The following is a 16,524-nucleotide window of genomic DNA, read 5'->3' as shown; positions in this document are numbered from 1 at the left end:
TTGAATGCAAGATTAAGGGTGCTTGTTTACTGTCAGTCTAATCCAGCTCATACTTTTAATCGAATCTCATTTCACTTAACTTGCTGCCCCACAACTCAGTATTGATTTAAACAGATTTTAAATAATGCATGCCTTTCTCAGACTCATTTGGGCTAATGAAAGTAGATATAGGTAGGTGTCTTTCCTATAGATTACCACCTATAGATTACCACATAAACTACCCATCAGAAAAATTCTTATAGAAAATATAGAAATGCTTACTTCCCAGATTGTCCCAAGATTTTTTACAAAGTCGCAAATAAAGCCAGTGTGGTGCAGCGGTTTGAGCATTTGACAACGACTCTGGAAATCAGGGTTCAATACCCCACTCAGCTATGGAAACACACTGGGTGACCCAGGCAAATCACGAACTCTCAGCACCAGAAACCCCCATGATAATTTCACTTTAGGGTTGCCATAAGTCAGAAATAACTTGAAGGCACATAATAACACCCTACTAAGTAAAGGTGCATTGTATTCTAGACCAGTCAATTTATTTTGGCATCCGAGGGATAAGTTTCCTAAGCACCTATTCCTCTTTCCTTTCTGTAAAATAAATAATCACAATAAACTGAACAGTTAAGCCTTTACAGCCCTTTCATGACACTGAAAATCTTTGCCTGGAACAGATTTTTCACTATGTCTAATGGTAGGGCCAATCCTCACTAGTTTATCAACTACGTGGTACAAAGGAGGGAAAAGTTGTGAAAGATTTTCTTTCCAAAGTAGAGCACAAAAAGCAAAGGTATTGAAACAAAGTACAAAATTCAGTAAAGTAGGATTAATAATTAAACATCAGCAACTAAGATGCTAACATAAATTTCAATTCAAATTTCATTTTGACAGCCAAAGAAGACCTCAGGACAAGATGCCATTGATTATGTAATTTTAGCATAGAGCTGGAAGTACACTCTCACAAAGCTCACAATGCCTTCTTTGTAAGCTTGTAAGATGTTGGTGCTCAATGCCTGCTTCTTCCCTTGCACACTACCTTAACACCTTGTATTTAAGATGCATGTAGCACATGCATCTTAAATAAATTATGTCCTTTTCCTTGTACTCTTGTACTGTATAAACAAGAAATGGAACTCAAGAGTGGAAGTGTGGAGATAAATGGGGCAAGACCATGGAGAGGCAGGTTTGGTTTTCTCTGAGGCCCCATTCAGACTGGCACATTTGCGCTGGAGGGAACTGGGTACAATAGGGGGCCCTTCTCTCGAATGCCTCCGGAAGCAAGTGCCGTCTATAAATACCTTAATCAGGGAATTTAACCCTGGAACACCATTGCAGCTCTTTACCCGATTTAAAAGGAAGAGTCCTCTGCTGTCAATCAAATTAGTTCTGCTTTCGTAAAAGGTGACGTTTCTTGCAGCCATTGGCTAAGCGGATGGGGGCTACCACCCTCCTTTTTTTGAAATCTGGTGGGAAAGGTGCGCAGATGCTGTCAAATTTAAAAACCTCTAATGTGTGTCTTGTGTGTAGCAAAAGCAAAAGCATTCAATTAGTATCAATTTGCCAAATTGAAAGGGAAACATTTGTAACATTGGCATTGTAGCATTCACATTTTAAACAAATCATTCCAGGAGCAAGAGGAAATGAAAGGGAAATGTAGCGCTGGCATTCTAATTGTAGCCTCCGCATATAACACAAATAATAATAATAATAATAATAATAATAATAATGGCTCTTATAAGGAGCTGTTCCAGGAGCAAGAGGAAATGAAAGTAGCACAAGCACACACACATTCTATGTCACCCAAAAAATCATGTGCATAGACTTTCAAAAATAAAAATAAAAAGAGAGAGAGGCTCCTTCCTCTTGGCTCTGCAGCCCAATTTCCCTACATCCTTTCTCCGGCTTGGCCCCGCAGTCCAATTTCCCTTGGCAATTCTCCTCCTCCTGATGCTGCCCTCCATGGCCCCCTTCTCTCCCCCAGATGCTTCATCCTCCTCCTCCTCCTCCTCCGATGAAGGGGAGGAAATGCTCTGCCCACTGCCCTCCCTCTGACCTCAATCCCTCCCCTGAACTTGACCCAATCATGACCGGGAGCAAGTTCATATTCGCCAAACCCGGGTTTTTTCAAAAGAGACGGCTTTTAACCCAATTGCAAATGACCCGCGCTAAGGGGCATTTGCCACAAAACGCTTGTGCCTGTCTCGAAATGTATTGTGACAGATTCGGGGCCAATATGAACTTCACATGCAAGGATCGATTCCTGATCTGGGTTAAAATGTAGTCTGAATGGCCCCTGAATTGAACATACTACAATCTGAGAGGCACTGGGAAAGGATCCTATACCAGAAAAGGGGAAGAAGAGAATGGAAAGGAGAACAAAGCAAAGGCAAGAAATAGAGATTTTTAGCTGGATGAAAAACAGAGAGGCAGTGAAAATTTAGTGACCACAAATCATTACAAAACCAAACAACTCTGAAATGTTTTACTTAGGATGGGGAAATAAAAATAGCATAGCAGGGAGAATGAATGGGATAACGTCTTCAAGGATGCGCTGACAGACATTATGATTTTGCAGAATAACTATTTTTTAAAACTACAGATTGTTTTATGGCACAATCCTGTGCATGCCTATTCAGAAACAAATCCCTTTACAATATAAGCCTCAGTCCATCCTAGGTCTGTGGGCACAGGAATGCAGCCTTTGTTGGTGCTGTTCCATTTGTGCAAACCCATATACCTCTACTCAAAAATAAATCCCCTTAATTTTAATTGGGTTTACTATGAAGAAATTGGTTGTAAGATTGCAGCCCACGTGAAGAAATGGTTTATATATTTAGCCAGGATTTTTTTTTTAAAAAAAAGAAAGCATTTGCAAGTCAGCCCTCCATATCCACGGATTTTTATTAATGGATTCAAGCATCCACAGACTGAAAATATTTCAAAAAAATATAAATTCCACAAAGCAAATCTTGATTTTGCCATTTAATGTAAGGACCACTATTTTACTATGCCATTGTATGTAATGGGACTTGAGCATCCACAGATTTTGGTATTTTTGGAACCAAACCTCAGCTGATACCAAGGATCCAATTGTACATATAAAAAATGCCACATGGACACTTCCTTTATGTGATAGGTTTAAAAAAAAAAACATGCTTACTTACCATTAACAGCTTTTCTGATTTCAGTATAAACTGTCTCATTCTTCTTTGCCACAGGAGCTGGAAAATGTATCCATATGGAATCAGTTACTTTCTGGAGCAAAAATAGGTGGAGTGTCTTTACTATTTGGACAGCTCCTGAACTAGGAACAGATGGGACCTTTCTCTATGCCTAAGGTGAACATTACTTTTCCAGTGTTAAAATATGTGATTGAAACATATCCCAGTAATTTTCCTGTTTAAACACTTTTCCTGCTGAATGCAACCAATTCAGTATTGAATTGTTGAATCATACTTCTCTAGAGAAAACTTCTAATCCAGGGTTTGAGGGAGCACATTGTTCCCCTATACATTCTCAGAAGGAGGCACACAGGCCATACCTCCCTCTAAATTTTTTGAAGAACAAAACATACAGTTAACAAGGGAGTAAATCAGAAGTTGACTTTATGGACTTAAAACAACCCAGAGGAATGGCATAGTGGTTTGGGTAATGGCTGGGTTCTGACTCTGGAGGCCAGGGTTTGATTCCCCACTCAGCCATGAAACCCCACTGGGTGTCCTTGAGCAAGTCACATGCATTCAGTCTCAGGGGAAGGCAATGGCAAACCTCTTCTGAACAAATCTTGCCAAGAAAACCCCATGATAAAGTCACCTTAAGTCTGCCATAGGTTGGAAATGACTTGAAGGTATATAACAACTATATATACTTTTTTCAGTTTCAGCGGTGCAGGGGATATTGGGGACCTCATAAACAGCTTTTAGGCTGCATCTGGCTCATGGACCACATTTTATTTCCTGCTGCTCTTATGGGAAGGCAGCATGTGGAGACAGGCTCTGAGGACCTGAGAGAGTTCTAGAAACCTGAAGACTGGTGAGATTGATGGAAGAAGTGATCCTGAAGAGAAAACCCATGTGCTGAGTTATAAAAAAGTGTTTGACATGATGTGATCAATAGCTGACCAACAAAAGACCTACTATTTTCATGAACTAGATTATGGTCTTTCCTGGAAATTAACCTGCCATGCTGGAATGGGCCACAAAGCTATACAGTCAGCCCTCCATATCCATGGTTTCTTTATCCATGGATTCAACTATCAACAGCTTGAAAATATTCCAAAAACATATAAATTCCAAAAAGCAAACCTTGATTTTGCTATTTTAATTAGGAGACACTAGTTTACTATGCCACCACTATACAATGGAACTTGAGCAGTCACAGATCTTTGTATTCACGGGGGGTCCTGGACCAAACCCCAGTGGATACCAGGGCCCCACTCTATAACAAGGCTTAACACAGGGACAGGCAAGCTTGTGGAAACCTTTTCCCACCTTTGGACCAACCAGAAGGGATGCATGGAGTCCAAAAACCTGGGGAAAATCGGGGAAAACAAAGCAGGAGTGGCTGGAAGTCAACTTATAGTTTGCCAAAATTGGAGGGAGCTGTAACATTTAAACACTTTATCAGAGATTACAGTTAAAAACATACATTAAAACTGAGTTAAGAAGGTGATTTTTTTAATTCAGATATGCTCATAAAATTGAAAAAGGGCTGTTAACTACTGTGTTGTTTTAAATTGTATTGTTTCTTGTTTTCAAAGCATTTTAGAATGCATGTTTTAATATGGTTCTGATTTCAGTTTTAATTTTGCTTTTTATATGTTTTTATTTGTAATCTTTCTCATGTCTAGCCACCTGTAAAGTTCATCTTTATCATCACTGTCACACACACACACCCAATCCTCAAAGAAGTTTCCAGAAGTAGCCCTTTTGGGCCCATTTTTCCCCACGAAGGGGAAGCGGCTACAAATAGCTTTGGGGGACTCACACAAACTGTGGCCACATGATTCCCACCTTTGTATTTTTTTTCCTCTTTTTTAAAGTAAAGGGGATTGCTGAACTTCTGGTTCTAACTACTTCAGAAAATGGGTTTTTTGAACACCTCATTAAATATGTATTCTTATCCATCAGTTTTAAATATCGTTCAGACATTTTTTATATTTACTAGCATATCTCTTCCTGAAAATGTGAAACTGGCAATACTAAGAATTTCAATTTCCTTGGCTAGTTTGGATAAAATAAGAAAATGATTTATACCTATACCTCTAGTCTGTTCCTACTTCCTGCATGTTTTCTCATAAGAAAACTTGACTTAAGCTGCATTGACACTGCAGAATTAATGCAGTTTGACACCACTGGAACTGCCATGGCTCAGTGCTATGGAATTCTGGGTTTTATAGCTTTGTGAGCTATTTGGCTTTCTATATCAGAGAGCTCGGATGCCACAACAAACTACAAATCCCAAGATTCTGTAGGATAGTCTTGACAGTTAAAATGGTGTCAAACTGAATTAATTCTGCAGTGTGGCCACAGCAGCCTTAGATAGTTAATCATCTGCCAACACATTGTGGAAAATATCATGTATATGTCACTACAAATGCACCTACATTAACCATTTATAGCAGTTTGAGACCACTTTAATTGTTATGGTTCCATCATAATGAATATTTGGGATCTGTAGTTTGAAGCACCACTTGGAATTGTCTGCTAGAGAGATCTACTACCATAGTTCAAGGAACTGAATAAAAGGTCTCTAGGTATTAGTTCGGAAACCCTTACAAAGCTACAAATACCAGGATTCCCTAGGATGAAGCCATTGCCTGTTAAAGCAATATCAAACTGCTGTAATTTTGTAGTGCATGTATATTCTCCAATGATTCCTTAGGTATTCTCCCTCAGGAAAAACTCATAATGACCCACTTATCATTTACTCTGTGGGCGTCTGTGTGAATATTAGGACTTAGTCCATTCTTTAATACATAGGTAAACATTTTATAAGTAACAAAGCAAATGTTGTTTTTTTACATAACTCCACTAAGTTGGCAACCTATAAAACAACTGGAATTTTTCACTTAGTTTGGGAATGAGACATCCAATCTAATTTTATGTAAAAGGGAATGTGTTGGCATGACAGATGGAGGATCTTTAACCTTATTAGGCTTTATTTTTAAAATATCCTATGAGACCATCATTATAGTGCACTGAAGGTTCAGCATGGGTGTGGCCAGAGTTTCTGTGATATTCCCAGAACACAAGCCAAATCTAACAGTAACCTGGAACAATCCTGCCTAGGTTTTTCAAATCTAAGGATGCCCGTTTATGATTCAATTGGTTCGGTTGCATCTAGGGAGGGTTTATGTTTCAGTTGGTACAGCTGCATCTAGGGAGGGTTGACTTCTAAAAGTCAAACACAGATTGCTATATCATTGTCCCCCTATCATCCTGGGACTACTCACTGGCAGTACTGAAATTCAATATTTATGTAACCTTTTGCACTAATCACTCTTGGCTAGAGTATGGAAACTTGTTTTTTGCACTAAATTTCCAGCATCACTTAACCATTCAGGCCAGGAGCATTGCTGTACAGCTATTTGGAATGCTATATTAAAATCTGGGTGCAATGCAGGAGGGCTTGCACTTAAATATGATATCGTCATCATATCAAGTGAGTGAAGGAAACAAAAGGACTATATATATATATATATAGGTTAAGTATCCTTTATCCAAAATGTTTGGACCAGAAATATTCTGTATTTTAGATTTATTTTATTTTATTGGATTTTGGAATACCTGTATTTGCATATCGGTACATAATGACAGACAATGAGTCTAGAGATAAACTGAAGATCTGTGAAATGGGAGGAGGCATGGATTCCCGCCATTTCACAGATCCTTACCACTCTCTCCAGCCATATCTCTCTCCAACCCACCAAATACAGTATAGATACATACTAATCCGCTTGTGTTGAAGTTCAAAAATTTTGGATTTTGGAATGCTTCTGATTTCAGAATTCTAGATAGGGGATACTTAATCTGTATATTGAGAAGAAAGACCAGCTAGCCCTTGAAGTACAGCCTTTGCTTTTACCTTATTTTATCACAGGATGATAATTGAAGGTGAGATCCTACACTTTCTGCAGTGAATTGGAAAACTGCCACTGACACCACTCCATACAGAGGCCTAGTGCTATTCCTGCTATACAGTTGTACAAGTCAGCTGTTTAATTACCTCTGTAAGGATCAGGAACAGAGACTTCCACTTCGGTATATTCCACCTCAGCGTTCTCATGGTCAGCTCCTGGTTCAAAAATAGCAAGTAGAATGGGACTTTACTGCATACCATGCAGCTGTGGACAAGTCTACATAGGGACCACCAAATGCAGTGTGCAAACAGGAATCAAGGAACACGAGAGACACCGCAGACTGGGCCAGCCAGAAAAATCAGCAGTAGCAGAACATGCCACAAACCATCCTGGACATAAAATACTGTTTGAAAACACTGAAATTCTGGCCCATGCCAACCACTACCATGTCAGGATGCACAGGGAAGCCATTGAAATCCACAAACATCTGGATAATTTCAACAGAAAAGAAACCCTTAAAGTGAACAAGGTTTGGCTACCAGTCCTGAAAGATAGCAAGATAAAGACTCAACAAATGCAAATGAGAAACAGACATTAATCTTCTTTTGCAGACCCTCCCACTGTGAGGCCCGCCATTAGCAACAAACAATATACATGCAAATCACTCCTGCCTTTCCAGGTCACACAATATATATATCCAAGTCCTTTCTAGGCAAGCATTCTCTGAAGATGCCAGCCACAGATGCTGGCGAAACGTCAGGAAGAAACTCTTCTACAACATGGCCACATAGCCCGAAAAACCCACAAAAAACTATGGATGCCGGTCATGAAAACCTTTGACTTCACAAACAATGAAACCCCCAAACCTTTTAGACATCAGTCCAACAAACTTGCTGGGTGGTAATGTGTGATATCAGTCTACCCACAAAACATTAGCTCAGGCCTTTGGATGACTTTCTCCAGTGCCTTCATGTAGATGTTGAAAAGCATAAATGACAAAAGAGAACCATTCTCCATGTAACCTACAGACTATAGGCCACTATTTTAAAATCCAAGTGGTATCATGCACTTAACATTTTGGCATTCATCTTTGCAAACCATACAAGCAAAATCAAATCATTCTAAACTGTAGAAAATAAATTCTGTTTTAATACCACAAAGAATATAATCTCTTGAAAAGGGAGAGACAGAAATGAATACATTAAATATCACCTTTATTCTCTTCTTTTGAATTGATGTGATTTTTTTCATCATCTTCATTATAACCTAGTCCCACAAATGAAAAATAAAATAAAATAAAGCAAAACAATGGAAACAGGATGAGATAACAGAAGGAATAACAGTTACATCTGAAATAGCTACTTCTCCTCTCATAGCACAATATTTGTATCATTGTAAATCATAAATCAGCCTGGGGTTTTGTCCTCCACATTTCCACAGAGTTACATGACAGATCCACCCGCCTTTCCCATAGGTAACTGTAACTTGCTTACTCAGACCTGCTATAAATACTGAGCAATGCAAAGGAGAAGGGTCTCGAACAGAAGGACTCATACTAAATAAGATAATAATGAATAAACAAACCAGAAGCAAATCATAGAAACAGTATACTTGCATAATATTTCAAAGTGTTAATATTAACAGCCCCTGTAGATAACAAGTAAACCAAGGCAAATAACCAAAAAAATACAGGCCCAAAGAGAATTCCAAGAACTCATAATATATATTACAGACACTCATGGAAAACTACTACATCCCATCTTAATGTGTTAAAATGAGACACAGACAGTAACATCATCCATATGTATTCAGTCTATGTGTGATGACAAAGTTTTGCCAACAGAGTCTGCACTCATGCATAGAGTGGATGCATAGACTTTGTAGTACGTGGATGAGTTACAAAGGTTTGCCATTATGCATAGACACATAATGAGAGGGATGTAAACATGTTGAATATGTCCCACCTCAATTCCTATTTAAATGTTTCTACTTAAAAGTTAATAAGATTGTTGCAGGCAGAATGGAGGTGACACAGCTCTGTTGCAAGATGCCAGGATTTGCCCATCTTTGACTAGGGAGAAGCAAAAGACTTGTTGTTGTGTGCCTTCAAGGTGCTTCTGACTTAAGGCAACCCTTAAGTGACCCTATCACAGGGTTTTCTTGCCAAGGTTTGTTCAGAGGGAGTTTGCCTCTAAGAGCATTAAGAGAATGTGACTTGCCAAAGGTCACCCAGTGGTTCCCATAGCCAAAAAGGAATTCAAACCCTGTTCTCCCAAAGTCCTAGTCCAACACTCAAACCACTGTACCACACTGCTTCTCAGTTTTAAAAATTAATTTATTGGGTCTAGATAATATCTTGATTCAGGGATGGAGATGCTATGTTTGGGGATACAGACATAAGAACAGAAAGTTATTAATAATGAACTACCATAAAAGAATTCTCTTTCATTATTCTGTCCTGATGTCAGCTTCTCACCCACTGAATTGGTTGCTGGCATAGAACTAAAATAGAATAAATACAAGAATAGAGTTAGGAGAATGCACTGAAACATCAGCAATTCAATTTCGTATCTATAATGTTCTGTCATATTTAAAACTCTAGATATATATATATTTCTGATGTGACACTGAAGAAATGCAGTCTAAAGGATCACTGAGTGTTCACATTTGCTTCTAAAGCTCTGCTGTTCTTATGTGCCTTTAAGTCAACTCTGATGGTGATCCTCAGATTAACATATCATGATATTTTCTTAGCAAGATTTATTCAGAGGAGGCTTGTCATTGCCTTTCTCTACATTTGCATTGCTAAAATAATCCAGAATGACACCACTTTAGCTGCCATGGCTCAATACTATGGAATTCTGGCATTTGTAGTTTGTTATGGCACCAGAGCTCTCAGACAGAAAAGGCTAAAGGTATCACAATACGATTCCCAGAATTCCATAGTACTGGGTTAATGTCAGTTAACATGGTGTCAACCCGGATTACTTCTGCAGTGAAGATACAGCAGAATGTAATTTGTCCAAGGTCACACAGTAGTAACCTTGATTTAAATCCTTCTCTCCCAAAATCCTAGTCCAGCACTCAGACCACTACACCATGCTGCCTTCTAATGCTGTGTACTCTTTAGTGGCAATTATACTTATAAACCTGCCCTCTCTCAAGTCTTTTGCAAGTGGCTGATTCCAAGTGACTAAACTATTTTTGAAACATAAAGCCAAGGAAAAGCATCTCAGAGGTTCTTATTACAAACTATGCTGTTATAAATAAATTATATTTATATTTATCTGATTATTTTACATTTATCTGAATAGGTCACAAAACATGATGAAAACAAAATGAATCCAAAAACAAAGTATTTGGAAACTAAACAATTCATTTACTTGGATTCTTAAAATGCAGTCGTTCTCCAGCATGATTTGGTCATTTAAAGGGTTTAAACCCACTCAAAATTGTAGCTTTCAACAAAGATCTAATGGTGTGCTGAAGGTATTCCTCAGATGTCTGCTATTAGAACTGGACCATACTTAATTCCTTTTGCAATTTAATATATATGTATATCTTTGGGGGATAGTACAATGTTCTCTAATCTCAGCATGCAACCTATGTCTATGTTGAATCAAATTGCACGGATAAATGACACATATAGGCATATCTCATCATATTTATTTAAAAGATCTTACAATTAAGAATAGGAAACCAACCTACCTAGCCAGCTCCAAAGAATTGCCTTTAGCTTGATAAAAAATAATTTAAAAAAAGTTACTGTACTATACTGCAGACATAGAAAGACAACTGTGTTAATAAAATGAACAAGAATATTCCCTGCTTAACAATCCCTATTCAAGTGTTTGCTTACTTTCTTCAATACTCTACTGACATAGATCAAACATACTACTGTTGGGGGTTTATCAGACAAGGGAAATTGGAAGTATAATCCAATGGCGATCCGAACGCAATCATGGGGTTTAATGTTATTGCTTGATAGACTACCACACACAATTTCGGGCAATGGGAAGTCAGTCCGAACGCAATCATGGGGTTTCACGTTATTGCGTCAGAGGTGATCACACGCAATTTTGGGCAATGGCAAGCTATTTTCAGGCAATGGGAAGTCAGTTCGAATGCAATTCGAATTCACGTAAATTCTCTGAACTAGCGAATTCACATGAATGCGTTCCAGCCCCACTTTCTTTTCATTCAAAATTAAGAGAAATTCCTCCCATGTAATAAACTCCTTGGAGAAAGCCAAGGTTCTAGCAGGTCTCACTGCCTCCAGCACAACACATTCAGCTGTGAGGAACACAATAACTGAATTAAATAGAACTTTATTTTGTGTTCCCTCTTGCAAGTAGCCTAGAACTGGGTTTATGTTATTTATTTAATACCCAGCCATTTTCCTGATATGGGATCCAAGGCAACTCACAACACAGGCTAGAACACAATTTGTTTTGTGCCAGTTTCTTCAGAGGGTGTTTGCTATTGCCACTGCCATCCTCTGGTCACCCAGCAGGATTCAAACCCTGGTCTCCAGAGTCATAGTCCAATATTCAAGTCACTACATCATGCTGGAAAAATAGCTAGCATTATATTACCTATGCTTATAGAATCACATAAATAAATTCTAGCCATTATTCCCAGATATACTTTTTTTTATTTTTGGTCCTCAGTTAACAGTGGAACTCAATGACTGTAGCAGGTAGGCTACATGAACTATATGGAGCACCAGATGTCTGTATAAATGGATACACTAGTTGCATAAAATTATACCATTAACCCAAGGAAAACATTGCCTGATTTCCCAAATATGATTAGAAGGCTGAGCACACTAAATAGGCTCATGCATTCATTCCCCTTTCCTCTTGAACATGGATCCTCCCCTTAAACTGCTAGAATTACTAAAATCCAAAGCACACTACAGAAATAATCCATACTGCTTTAGCTGTCCTGGCTCAGTGCTAGGGAATTCTGGAAATTGTGGTTTATTGTGGCACCAGAGATCTCTGACAGAGAAAGCTAAAAGTCTCACAAAACTACAGTTCCCAGAATTCCCTAGCATTGAGCCAGGGCAATTAAAGCAGTCTGAAATTGGATTATTTCTTCAGTGTGCTTTGGACCTAAATCATATTACAGGTACATGTCTCTATTATGATTTTCACTAAATCAAACCTGTTAGCTATCCTAGCTAGATTTGGGATTATAAATTTTGGTTTTGAGCTAACCATAATTAACAAAAAGTGCCAATGTAAAAGCTGCACCACAGTACAAAGATAATACATTTGAGAGAAAGGAGGAGGAAAAGAGGAATCTAACATATTGGAATTCTTGGGGTTGAATATGGGAATTTTAAGATAAAGATCATCCCAATCATCAGTAGATTTCCCCTAACAAGGAGAAATTAAAGATATGTTTTACCCTTTGCCTTCTTAGAACAGAACCACCAGAAAGCTCCAATTGCAATCCCAGTAAGAATCAGCATAACTGTCACGACGAGCCATTTCTTCCATGAAGCCAAAACGACTAAAAAGTAGGAGAAGTATGTCATGATTTAGGAATGGTATAACTTCAGTTTCAGCCATCCTCAATTAGTCTCAAAGGTGTTACATGATCCTTTTCAACACTGATTTCCCAGACTAACATGGCTGCCTTTGAATTCCACTAATCCTCATTGAAATTTGTATGGATCTCTTAATACATTTAGGACTACAAATCCACATTGGTAAGAAGAAACTGCACATACACTGAAACCACTCAAAAGATCATTACTGTTAAGTTTTCATGGATAACATGGTTGGTGCTCTACAGCACGTCCAGTGGATCTCATTCTGTTGAAGTAATCTTAATGAAGGTGACTACATTGATGGATCTCTCAAAGCAGTTACTTCCCATACTAGCGTCACCACCCCCTCAGCCCTGATGTGACTAGTAGCCACATTGCTAGACCTGTTCCTGTAATTTCCCTCACATTAATATCCCTGCAGAAGCATGGGACTGATCCATAGACGAAATACAGCCCCCTTGAAACATAAGCACTGTTGAATATGTGCCTTTGCATGATTAAAATGAACATGAAAATTATCCCACTGACATACTGTATCCATTTGAGGCCATCACTCGGCCAACATTTCCCATTAGATTCTGATTCTGCTTTAACTTCATCATGGCATCTACTAAATATTGTAGACACATCCAGAATGAATGTGCAATGAAACACAACTCCTTTCAAGGAAAAAAAAAGAGAGAAACATTTCCTTCTTTCTCTTAGTGTCCAGAATACACACTTTGCTTGTTTCCTTCTACATTTACATCTCAAGCAAATTGTTTTTTGAGGTGCTTGTCCCCTAGAGCTACATAAAATACTACTGGAAATCCCAAATCGTCTCCTCTTCTTGAGAACGACCACTAGCATTAATGCAACAGGGGCGTGCCTACTTTTACTGTGACATTGCTACCTAGGGATTGTGTCCATGCCACCATGGATGACAAGACACAATAATTCTTCCATTCCTTGACATGTTATCACTTTGGAACTTTTGAAAAAGCATTTTCTCCAGTGTCAGCTCCAGATCTGAGAGGGCCCTCAACAAAGTCCATTTTGTGTTTGCTTTGCAGCTGATATACTAGACAAAGTATATCCAGTGGATCTTCTCTTATCTTGATGCCCCCTGGCTTCAGGCAGTGTTTGTGTGTGTTGTCTTCAAGTTGCCTTTCATCTTATGGTGACCCCATAAATTCCATAGGTTTTCTGCAGTTTGTCAGTACTTTCCTCTGAAATATAGCCTGTAGCACCTGGTATTTGTTGGCAGTTTCCCATCCAAATACTTACCAGGGCTGGCCCTCTTAATTTCCAAAATTAGGCTGGAATCTGGTGCTTTTAGGGTATTTAAGTCCTGGCTGCAGACAGTGGCAGCCTCTAAATAAGTGTTTAAGAAACTGAGAATTATTTGATGCTATTTGATGACTCACAATGCTCCTCACATAGCATCACAACCGGGAAAGTAGAATAAATGCTAGTTGCCAGGCATGGATCTGACCAGGGTACTCAATAAAGCTTGGGGAAGTAACTTTTTGACTATTCAATTCCTAGCATCTCCAGGATTCTGGAAGCTGTAGATTATTTCCCCTCAGGATTTGGTGCTAGAACCACGGGCAATTGCAAAGTGTTGCCTTGTGTTGGTGCCACACCTAGATTATTTTTAAACCACTAGAGGTTGTCTATCCAATTGAATCACAAGTATTAATACAGCTAGAAAGAGAACAGTAGTGAGGAAGAAGCAATTTTCTCAGGAGTAAATTTTCCTGGCAAATTGCGCTTTCTGATTTCCCATGTTACATGGTTTTTAATGCATCAATATGAACACATATGAAAGCCTCACCCACAGACTCCTGGGAATTGTAGTTTCATGATGGTGCTGACAATATTCTCTTCAGAGACTCCAAACAGTCAGACCAAAATACATTTCCAGGATTGCTTTGGAAGAAGGAAGATTACTAAAACCAATGAAAGTGTCAATGTGATCCTTAGAATATAGGATCATCTTATCTTCTTTTTGCAAAGGCCACCCTATTATGCAAGACCTTATAAGACACACCATTCTTTCTCTCTGTGCATTCTGCACAATGTAACCACCAGCAGAACTTACCGTTGACAGCAATCTTCTTGCTTTCTACAAATGATTTTGCTTGATTGTCAGCTCTGCAAAAGTACCTCCCTGTGTCTTGACTTGTGATTCCTGTCCTGTGCCAAAAAGCTCTGTGTTTTTTCCCTTCTGTTACCCAATGTAAGGATTTTGCATTATCTTCTCGAAAAAAGTGGAACTCGATAGGAAAAGATCCTGAACTAACACTGCAAAGGAGCGTAAGCTCTTGGCCATCTTCCACATCCCCTTCTGGAAGTCGTCCAAGACTCACATTACCAACTGGAGCTGTGGATTACAGTAGAATGGATAGGCATGAGACATTGTGTAGTGCAGTGCCAATAGAAATGCTTATTATACATAGTGCCAGCACAGAAGTGAGTAGGTGAATTGTACAAGACAGAATTTATTTCTAGACAGCATTAGATGGCAAGGGACCTCTGTCAATATGTTGAGGTTGCTACTGCTGTTGTTATTATGATCATCATCATCATTTCAGTTTCTCAATCTACCAGGTACATTGGGCACTCCACATTCACTGGGGCACAGGACTGCCATGAAACTGGGAAAACTGCAAATAAAAAAGCACTTTCTTAAAACCTGAGAGAACACCTTTCTGGGAATCTCTATGTCCTCCAGCTCAACTCTATGGTCAACATCCACTGGAAGTGGACCACAGAATTACACTAGAGGACCTAAAAATGTCTAGAGAAGTGGGTGCGTTTTTTTAGGAATGTCTAGTTCTGCACTGGAGGACCTAGGGATTCATAGAGAGAGCATAGTAATCAAATAAGGCAATCCATGAATAATCAAAGCTGCAAAAGTCAAAGCCACAAATGTGGATTGGAGTTTTGGACCATCAATGATTCTATCCAAGAATCTAGTAATCAATTAGGTATCATTAGATAATGTGGCATGTCCCAAGCACTGTTGTTTTCTGTAGTTGTGCTACTGTGATCCTATATATGGTGATTTCATTCTCTGCCCATTTAGAACTGCGTCAGAGCATCTGTCACCAGTAGAACCATAACTGTTCCTCTTCCCCACTGATGTTGAGTCTCAGTTTGTAGATCACTCTCATTATCTTCAATTCTGCTGTTCCCTGGGATAATGGTGGTGATGATGAAGATGATGGTGATGATGGCAGCAACCAGTATGAGCTTATTAGTGAATTCTAAGGTGAGTTCTAAGGTAGCACAGGAGCTTAATGAAGCAAACACAGCCTAAACCATGTAAAACCACTGTTAAGGGCTATAGTGAAAAAAGTATAACATTTAACCTGTAGTAATAAAATGATCTGAGCCAGCATGATGTAGTGGTTTGAGTGTTAGACTATGGACCTTACTGGACTCATTTTTTCCCAATAAGATTTCCGACCGAAGCAAAGGATGGTCCTCAGTCCTGAATGGGAACAGCTTGGCGCCAGGTGACAGAATGGGGCCATTTTGAGGACACTTTGAAGTGTGGTAAAATGCGTTTTTTCTCAGACTCCTGCAGCCCCGAGCGGCCCCTTCCCATGCCCATAATGAGGAGAAAAATGAGTCCAATAAGGTTCCATGACACTGGAGACAAGGGTTTGAGTCCTCATTCAGCCATGGAAACCTATTGGGTGAGCTTGGGCTAGTCACACGCTCTCAGCTCCAGAAAACCTGGGATAAGTTTGCCTTACGGTCACCATAAGGATTTAAAGGATTTAAAGGCACACAACAACAATAACAACAACAACAACAACGCAATTTCTCTAAGGTAATGTACTCTTAACCTTATAACGGGACATGCCTACTGTATATTCTCAACTATAAGGAGCTTATT

General features: G+C 39.0%; 1 protein-coding gene across 1 annotated transcript in view; it reads right to left on the bottom strand.

The window, feature by feature from the left end:
• Nucleotides 1-16,524, bottom strand: part of PECAM1 (platelet and endothelial cell adhesion molecule 1) — a 55,641-nt gene that overhangs the window by 20,747 nt on the left and 18,370 nt on the right. The window contains exons 8-14 of the mRNA XM_089476950.1: nt 14,719-15,000; nt 12,491-12,595; nt 10,784-10,811; nt 9,504-9,577; nt 8,288-8,341; nt 7,222-7,290; nt 3,159-3,215 (exon numbers count right to left, since the gene is read on the bottom strand). Coding sequence (XP_089333076.1) covers nt 3,159-3,215; nt 7,222-7,290; nt 8,288-8,341; nt 9,504-9,577; nt 10,784-10,811; nt 12,491-12,595; nt 14,719-15,000 — 669 coding nt within the window. The remainder of the gene's footprint in view (nt 1-3,158; nt 3,216-7,221; nt 7,291-8,287; nt 8,342-9,503; nt 9,578-10,783; nt 10,812-12,490; nt 12,596-14,718; nt 15,001-16,524) is intronic.

This window comes from Sceloporus occidentalis, unplaced genomic scaffold, assembly GCF_023333645.1.
Source record: "Sceloporus occidentalis isolate IW3139 unplaced genomic scaffold, rSceOcc1.0.p SCAF_1, whole genome shotgun sequence".
NCBI lineage: Eukaryota > Metazoa > Chordata > Lepidosauria > Squamata > Phrynosomatidae > Sceloporus > Sceloporus occidentalis.
Note: the sequence above shows the minus strand (reverse complement) of the source record. Positions and strands in the feature narration are given on the sequence as shown.